The sequence below is a fragment of the Dreissena polymorpha genome, chromosome 13, assembly GCF_020536995.1.
Source record: "Dreissena polymorpha isolate Duluth1 chromosome 13, UMN_Dpol_1.0, whole genome shotgun sequence".
Taxonomy (NCBI): Eukaryota; Metazoa; Mollusca; class Bivalvia; order Myida; family Dreissenidae; genus Dreissena; species Dreissena polymorpha.
This window is the reverse complement of record NC_068367.1, coordinates 66,737,855-66,747,590: the sequence shown is the minus strand read 5'-3', so window position 1 is coordinate 66,747,590 and position 9,736 is coordinate 66,737,855. Positions and strand designations below refer to the sequence as shown.

Here is a 9,736-nt window from a genome sequence, read left to right as displayed (position 1 = left end):
CCACAATGAGTTAATTAATTCAAAATTCGTTATCGCGTGACTTACTTGACCAATGAAAATATTTGCCGCCGCGTTCAAACTCTCTGTTGGCGAGGTGCCGAGACAGAAAGCGAGGGAGCGGGCGATGTTCCTGATTACGAACTGCATCGCCCCCAGGTAGTAGAGCATCGAAATAATGGAACTGAAGAACGTTATTACCGTCAACACCTAGAACACACACAAAGGTTCCTGTCGTTTGTCAAATAACGAATACACCATTTTGTTCCGTTGCTACTAATTTTCTCCGTCTGTTTCCATCGTTTAACATGCATAAACGATTTTCCTTTGGTTTAAACATATTTTATTTCACAAACAAACATGGTATACCTGTGCATAGCATATACACTAACAACTGAGTCACATTATCCTTCAAAGATTTTCCTTTAGTGCGTAGAACTCACAAACATTGAAACATGATTCGTCGACCTTTGTTCTTTGTATGCATCTAATATTTTACCCGTATTAATTTAAAATGCAAATGTATTATAGAATACTGTTCATATGTATGTGCGGAGCATATGCCTGCATATAAATTTGAAAACTAAAACTACGTTGAATAATATGAAAAGAAAAGATAATATATATGATATATAACACAATATATTTATATGTATCACGAATATAAAAAAATATACCCTTAAAAGCGAAGTAGTGCATAGTGTTTGTCTCAGCCCCAAACACGAACTTTGACCCTGCGTCCGTGTGTTCAAGGAACTCCCTGACCCGGTCGCCTAGCAACTGAAAGGCGGTATAGCCCATGTGTACGGAGAATGAGCAGGGCGAAGTAGAACGCAGTGCCAGGCCCCAGAACACCGGCTGGAACTGACCTAGGAAATATTGTCAATAACATAAAGCAGTCTGGTATTTGACCTAAAGAGAAATGTCTTTAAAATGAAAAGGCAGGGAGTCGGTTATAATTTAAAGGACAGTAGTCTATGTTTTCAATCATATGGGCATAATTTCACGTTCAATAGCCTAGTGACAACTCATATAGAAAAATAATTGGGAGGGGAGGACAGTGTGTAGTGGCAATTCATATGGGATATTCTTTAAAGGGCAATCGCCTTGTTTTAATTGTTATGGGATATTATTGTAAGAGCCGTTGTATAGTGTTTACGAGCATGTGACTAATTGGCATCGAAATCCAGAAACCAGTTGTCATATTCCGACATAAACCTCTGCAATAATATCTCTATTAACATTGAATTGCATTTATAATTTGTCTGCATACACGTATCGAATATGTTATTCAGTACACGTATAATGGACGCTCGTACCTTACATGTACATAAGCGAACATCTGATATCATATAGTAATATTAAGTTATGATGCTGTTGCAAGCGTTACTTTTGCGGGCTTGTAGGAGAAGACGTAGAAGACAAGGACGAAGGCGGGCGATTCCCGCTGCCGATCTCAGATTGTCTGGTCTCTTAAGTGCCACTTCTATCACCAAATACACCAGAACGAAAACGGTTGTACCGATCACCAAGAACCAGTAAATGCTTGAAGAGATAGAACAAGAGATAAGATATTTCTTGATTAATTTAACAAATTCCAGCTCTATAAGTTCTGTGGTTGCGATTAACCAATAGCATTAGTTCTGCCAAAACGGTTTTGAGTGTTTATCAGTTATAGGTCGCCGAAGCGTTGTTGATAGCATGTCCGCCTTTCGCCCGGGAGTTAATGGGTTCGATCCCCACTGTAGGGAGCGTTGTGTATATATACCTCATAGACATCTAGTACTGGTTCTACCCAAAAAACTGACTCGTGTGTTTTCATAAGCATTCGGCTTTCGATGTAATCGAGCTAAAATAATAGGTTTAATCTAATTCAGATTCATATATCTAATTGGATCGGTTGTCCATATGAATATGTTAGACATCGATAAACAACGTCACACGCTGGGAAACTAAACTCTATTTTTACGTTACAATCAAAATCACTCACACATTATTTAGTCTTCTGATGACCGTGGGGCTGCAGTGCGCCATGCATGACACCTCGCCGAAGCACGCCTTACTGAGCCGGGTCCAGAACACCATATAAATAACAAGCACCCCAACGAGCACGCTGAACCATAGCAACCGTACCATTCCCTCATCATTGGGGTCAAAGAATTTAATCATGGCGTAGAGAAAGTAGGCGGTGTAGAGCCCGGCTATAAGGATTCCGACAAGGGTCCATATTGCTGCAATTGCAAACGTCAGTCATTCTTGTTTGAACAATTTATGTAAGTATTATTATAATGTTTGTTCCAATTACATTTGTATTAAAAGAAAGTTGCAATGTAACGCATGCTGTTTAATATAGTTCATTTTAAATCAAGTTGTTCTGATACAGGTGTCTTGTTTAAAATCAACCGAGAAATGCCTTTTTGTAAAGATCTACGGGTAGAGACGCTATTCAGGTCAAATAGTATCCCTTTGTCTCAATTCATTGATATACTATATTCAGGCTAGACCAATTAACTTTCATATTCGCAGACTAGTTAACATTGATTATTTTCGAAAATATTTTTTTACAAACCCCAACATTTCTGCGGCCAATACTCCTATGCGCTTGTTACAGTAAACGCATTCTATATGAGCCACATTATGAGAAAACTAGGCTTTATGCATTAGCATAAAGTGTCGTCCCTTATTAGCCTGTGCGGTTTGCATAGGTTTATCTGGGACGACAATTATCGTGCATACACTAAGCCCAGTTTTCCCAGAACAAGCATAATATCATCAATAATCGCGAATGGTTTGCAAAGCTTTACCAGTATATATTTCAACAGTTGCAAATAAAGCAAATAAAAAGAATGCTTGTTTAATATATGTGAACCGTAAACGTAAAAAAGGTTGTAACGAAGGAAATGATGATATCAAATTTATTTTGCATTAACGTGGAGAATGTTGGAATGTTATAATGTAAAATTGATTAACGTATTCATCCACATTATTTGTAATCATGTTTGAGGACCATGTTTGTAACTTATTAATGCTCTTGTAATAGCTAGGTGATTGTGAATGGTTTTCCAATAGGCATACTAATTATTAGCATACCATTTCTTTGTTCTAGATTTCAGTGTATTTGACTTTCAAAATATTAAGCTACCGTAGTCAAGGATTATATGTTTGTTCAAATTTCGATTAAACAAATTAAACGTTGCTCCGTTTTACGTAGTGCACTGATTGTTTTACTATAATTAACTCAATATTATTTTTCAGATTAAAACGAGGGCTGTCTAGAAAGTATGATCACAGTCTTTTCTATTTCCCCACAATGGTATATATTTTATTATTATACCTCACTTTTATTCACAATGCTAAACTCCCATATGCCATCGTGACATAGAAATACTGTCAGACCCAGCGGAAAAAAATGTACTGTCCAAAAAATACTGTCGATCGCTACCGTAGCGATCACGTGCAGAATGATTAACAATTATACTGTCCCATTCGCGCATGCGCAGTACGCAGTTTTGCATTTCCGTTGTAAACAGACGACACGTGTACTTTTATCATTGTTATCAAAATATTAATGGTTGTTCATTGATGAAGTCGGCTTTGACCAAGTGTGTATGACCATCAGTTATAGTCAGTTTTAACCAAGTGTGTATGGACATCAGCTTCTTTTTCAGATTTCCTTAAAAAGCGTTATCACAAAGGTAAAGTATTTAACCCCTGTGATTACCCCCTGTAATAAAAATATGTGTTTCCTTTGTTTTGAAAAACAAATTCATAAACATAGCAAAAGAATGTTTTCATCATTTGAATCAAATCCAGCCAATAGACGACCATAGGATCTTAGCAGAAACTATTCTGGCTTGATCGTGCATCAAACTCAAGACAAATTTACTATTCTATATTTATATTAACATCAATGGTAAACATTTAATGCACTTTTGAATTTATATTTGTTTGATGGGTAATTGCGGTACCGCGTTAAACATCCTCAAAAAGTCAATTATGCACGACAGTTCAAATTTTACATAAGTTATTAATCTGTAAACTTGTTTCCAATTGATCGATACTGTTGCCGTAGTACTATGGTCGAACCTTGAAGCGTTTTCTTTAGTACAACAACTGCTTATTTATCTTGATCTAAGTCTTAATATTTAGCAAAAAGCAGTAATAAAAATCCCGTAAAATATAAAAAAAAATATCGACAAAATGATGAAGGTCGTAAATAACTTGTTTAATCCAAATATAACAGCTTCAAGTTTTAAACCGAGGGTAAATTAATCATTGAACAGCATCCTGCGCATGATGATAATGTCAAATCATATAGTAAAATACACAAACCAGCCTTATATCCCGGTGAAAACAACTTAACATGAATGTTTTAAAACGTGTGAATTATTGGGGGGTTCACTCGACAATCGATTTTAAACATTTATGCCAGACAATAAAAAAAGAATGTAAACATTAACACGAATATTGGAATAATCATCGTTGATCAAATCAATGGTTTTCTTACCACTTTTGTGTTGTTTGTACGCCGACCCTACACTGGTTTGAATGTTGTTCACGAATCGCGCATATCTGCTGTATTCCCCATCCTCCTCATCCTCCTCGTCATCACTGTTTACTTCGTGCTGACCCCATTCATTAGCTGTTTGCGTTACCTATTTTGAACAATTGAAAAGTTTTCAAGACAATAGACATGTATTTTTTTGCAACCTTAAGTAGACATCAGTGAAATTAGCCAGACAAATATACAGCACCGGACCAACAGGTGGTCATTCCGATAAGAAAATTTATGAACGTTTGTTATCATAAGCCACAACGAAAATCACCTAAAATTACCACAACAGGAACACTATGTGTTTAACAGGTGTGCTATGAACTGAAGCCCCAGGGTAAGGATCCATGAGCACCACTTTCCCCATCTGCTCATTTAGAAGATCCGATTAGCATGAGCTACGGGTAATAATAAAGTAACTCTGACTGAAAATCCGGGTCTTGAAAAAACGGAGGTACCATGTTGAACAGCGGACGCTGAAGAACTTTCATTCCACTCATCACATTCAAACATAACCCTTCAATTTGGAGACAATTAGAAATCTACTCGCCCTGTGAAGTCATAGTCTGCAAAAGCAGTACCTGGCCCCGTGTCTGAATATAGTCTACCCTAGATACGGGTGGTCCTTGAACTCGTCATGTAAAGCCAGGGTACGGCTAAGGAGAGCTACTGGCCGAAAACTCACCAAATCGGGAAAGCAAAAGAAATAATTATTAACATCATAAGCTGGAATTCAAAAACAGAGTTAGAGCATATCCTGCGTGTACACAGCATTAACATCTGCTGTATACAGGAAACACAACTGCATGTGGGCAAACGCTTCAAGATCCGTGTGTAACAGGTACTTAGAAGCGATCGTCAAGGCCGGAAGATGGGAGGAGTAATGGCCCTTGTCAGAAACATCCGGCACTTCGGCGAAAAAAGAGCTACATAAAGGAGGCATAATAAATCAAGATCCACACCAGGGAAAGCAAACTAGCTGGCCAACTACTACTGTCCCATAGAACAACAAGTCCCAGAGATGGGGATATGACAACATTGAAAAGAGGGAAGAATCGCAAGACGAGTAACACCCGATACTCGACCACATTGGCCAGAATATAGTCTACTCTCGCCGCTGGCATTCTAAAACCACCCGACAACTGGCCTTGTGAAATAAGGATGTGCATATTAATATCTGTAAAATAGAGGGACCGCACTGAGGAGGAAGTTACCATCAACCAGTCCCACTTAATCTCCGTGGAAGCACCATATCTTTTCTATACAAAAAACCCTGATCAAGACTGTCGCTGCTGTGTAGTGGATATATTGACGATTAGGGGCCACGGTTTCGATACCCACTGTGGGAGCGTTCTTAAGGTCTTCCCTAAAGACAAAAAGCACAAGTTCTAACCCGGAAACGGACAGGAACGCGTCTCAATAAGCTTAAGGCGTTCGATTCAATTGAGTTTTAATATATAGGATGAAACTTAAACGGTTTTTTACGCATGAGTGTAAATACGGCCGTAGTGTCATCGTGCATTTACCCGGGTTTAACGGTTGATTACGCATGAGTGTAAATACGGCCGTAGTGCCATCGTGCATTTACCCGGGTTTAACGGTTGATTACGCATGAGTGTAAATACGGCCGTAGTGTCATCGTGCATTTACCCGGGTTTAACGGTTGATTACGCATGAGTGTAAATACGGCCGTCGTGTCATCGTGCATTTACCCGGGTTTAACGGTTGATTACGCATGAGTGTAAATACGGCCGTCGTGTCATCGTGCATTTACCCGGGTTTAACGGTTGATTACGCATGAGTGTAAATACGGCCGTCGTGTCATCGTGCATTTACCCGGGTTTAACCTTAAGACGACTGAGTCAGAATCAATGTTGGGGCGTTGTGATAGTTGATAACATTAAAAGTACCTTTTGAATCGGACCATTTTCTCCCCGTTACACAATCATCCTTGTAAACAGAGGTGAAGGTGTATGCTTGTATTCTTTGCATACGGTGATTTATCACCCAGCCCCATTAATACATCGGTAAGAGGTTTAATACTGGGTAGCACGAGAATGCGGTTAAAGCTATGATATCATGGGCTAATCTACAATCTTTATCTACAAAGTATTCAGGAAGTTCACTTTTTCCCAGCCAATACAATTTCGATGCATTGGATTTACCAATAAAGCAAACGCGAATGGTGTGCCGTTCAACCGGGCAGCTTACAGTTCAGCGTCCCCTATGGTCATCGAAACTTCGCCTAGAAGTGTTTGAAAATTATGACGTTTGAGTTAATGAGCTGTGACTATCAGTAACTTCATTGCATCGTTAAAACAGTCATACCGTAAACACAAAATATATTTAAAATAAGATTTACGGCGTTAACTGTAAAAATGATTTTTAAAAACGAGTATTTAGATATAATAAGTTAGATATAAAAAACTTGGAATTTTTTCCACTTGTATTTCTTTTATCCGCTGTATATTAAGTATCATATTTATTACATAAACATGTTTAGAAAGTGTTTATAGAATTAATACGCTACATTATGGTACACGTCATATGTACTTACATCTGATTACACAGTTAAATAAAACCGTCTTAAAACGATAAGAACTTCGATAGTTACCAAACGTAGATTTTCATCCTATCGAATTGTATACTAAGGTTTATTTTCTGCTAATGCAGCTGAAGGTTTACGTTATGTACTTGCTCAGGTCATTTTAATGTTTCCTCTTAGCACGGCATACGCGTACTATTCTGGTAGTTTTTGTTCATGGTGGAAATGAACGCGATTTACTGACTTGGTAACTTTTAATGTATTTCGCACAATATCACGGCATTGTAATGTTTCTTTTAACGATGACTGTGGCGATACAGTAGATATATTGGAAGCCAGACTATGTTATCAGCATTCTCTGGGTAATCCTCACTTCCGATCGACGATTTAATTGAAAAACAGCCTGACTGAGAACATTTCACGTCATGATTTTTAAAGACTTAAAATTAATACTAAATGTTTAAATCTGTACATGAGAAACAAGTAAGACAATTCTCTGTTTTTATCGCAGAAGGGTAATTATAGCGATAGCGATAAGTTATTTAAGCACAACGCCGATACGGTTTGCTCGTGTTACCATGACCAAGTTGTCCGTCTAGGTGTCGTTGGAACAAATCTGAATAGAAAAGGGAGAATTTCGCAAAAAATGTGTAAATCCTTTACCCTATATTCATTTATCTCAAATTATTAGATATTCGAATAGAGTTTTGGGTGAATCCTTTCAAATTTAGCCAATGAAATATTAGGATAAATTCATTCGGGTCTACCAGCGGGTCATTCCTCACACATTCCATTGGCTGCAAAAGTAGGTGAAACTTGGCTGCAACGTATATTGCATTCCGCAAAAATTAATCATGTTCCTGAATTAAGTTTTAAATATTTAAATAACAATGTTGGGTCGAGTTGGACAATTTTCTTTTTGAAGTTGAATAGTGATGTTCAAACCGGGGACCAATTTAATTAATTGCTTACGCAACTGTAGTGGGATAGCTTTCTAAAGATTTATGTTTATTAAGTTTTCAGATGGGTCGTTAAGCAATAATTTACATTAAACGTGTTGCCTCAATCCAAGGTTTGAACAATCAGTAATCTTTTATAATAAAAAGACGTTAAGAGGTGCATTAATATTTGTTTACTGTTATTTATGGTACATTGAGGTCACACGATAACATTCTTTTGATCGACACACAAATATAAAATGAAATCAATCTGGAGATAAATTTACTGAAACAGTAAACACTAAGCTGCAAAATTCGTTTCTTATACACATCAATGTAGAAAAAAATCCCGATTTAAAAATCATATTTTTAGAGAGAGCTACATCTAAACTATGCTCATGTCCTTGACGGTTATAACCTTCTGCAGCAGAACACTGTATATATTCAACATTAAAAAACATATTAACTATAATATATAAGTAAGTGTTACATCATTAGAATGTTTATAACATTAAACACTTGTATTTTAAATATGGTTCTCATAGATGTTCGGATTTTTATATTCCTTTACACCTTTGAGCAATTGCGATTCAAAATGCGTACTATAAATCTATAATTCTACATATGTTTAAAAAAAGGTTTATTTCGATATTCTTAGCGAGGCATTTATCAACTAAACATGTGTAAACGATAGAACTAATTATCGTTAAGCCGTCATGGATTCTACATTACACTAAATTGGGCGATAATCCGCTCACCAGATTTTATAAATGATAATACGTTAAGAAAAGGCATACATTCGTATCTGCGCGTCAGGTTTTTATAATAAATTGTATTATCATTTGCTTAAAAAATCTGGCTGTAAAACGCAAATTTTTAAAGTAGATTTTAATTCTTATACAGTATTAACATATTTTAATAAGATCAAATATAGTTCGAGTATCCCAAATAAGAATATTTAACAAAAGCTATTGAACACACCTTTCGAGGTAAACTTTCCTCTTCATTCAGAGTCACATTCAAATCGAACCCATGTTTTCCGTCCAAAGTAGTGTCAACATCCGTGTGGAAAGCAGGGTTCGACTTTCCATATAACTGCCCAACTTCATCTAATTCATCCGAGCGTTTGCTGTATTTCAGATGTATTTCGTCCGTCATGGCTAGCCTCGATTGTACCGAGTACTTCAGATGAAGCGTAGCCTTGAAATCGGTTCTGTTATCCTACGCTGCGTTCATAAGCACCTCGATTGTATACTAATCTGATAACGATACATGGTGATCAAAACATTTTGCTATCACACGTATGGACATTAAGGGTTTGTTTATCTTTTGTAAAAAGAGGTCTTAGCTTTGTTTCAAAATAAGTCTTTTATGACAAAGCTTCTGTTTATAAACGTATAGGAATTAAGTGTGCGTTTTTTCAGTATGATTCATGGTCTTTGCTTTGATAAAATAAATTTACTTTACCTTTTCTGGCCAAGCTTCCGAGTTCTTCGTTTAATAGTGATTCATTAAAGTTGTTTTAAACATGGCATATAAATGCTATTTCCGACTTAATACAAATGAAATAGGACCGCGATGATCGGTTCAGAGACTTCGCGGACCAAGGACTTTTCCATTAATTGTAACACATTGAGTTACAAGATTAGTATTGATGCAAAGCACCAAAGGGCGTCGGGTATTTCAGTGTAAAAGGCACCCAAT

The 9,736-nt window shown here is 36.9% G+C and overlaps 1 protein-coding gene across 1 annotated transcript; it reads right to left on the bottom strand.

Moving 5' to 3' along the window:
- Positions 1–1,343: 1,343 nt before the first annotated feature.
- LOC127856090 (uncharacterized) lies at positions 1,344–9,274 on the bottom strand. Its single transcript, XM_052392082.1, has 4 exons — positions 9,014–9,274; positions 4,505–4,652; positions 1,988–2,228; positions 1,344–1,542 (listed from the first exon to the last, which is right to left on the bottom strand). The coding sequence occupies exons 1-4, from the start codon at positions 9,188–9,190 to the stop codon at positions 1,359–1,361; spliced, it is 750 nt and encodes a 249-aa protein (XP_052248042.1). The 5' UTR covers positions 9,191–9,274; the 3' UTR covers positions 1,344–1,358.
- Positions 9,275–9,736: the final 462 nt, after the last annotated feature.

Bases quoted from the DNA above. Each gene is read 5' to 3' on its own strand.
- LOC127856090 (XM_052392082.1), bottom strand. From the start codon at position 9,190: ATGACGGACGAAATACATCTGAAATACAGCAAACGCTCGGATGAATTA. The intron at 4,653-9,013 runs GTGTGTTCAATA...TGTTCAAAATAG, and splicing joins AGGAAAGTTTACCTCGAAAG to GTAACGCAAACAGCTAATGA. The intron at 2,229-4,504 runs GTAAGAAAACCA...TTGCAATTGCAG, and splicing joins GTACAAACAACACAAAAGTG to CAATATGGACCCTTGTCGGA.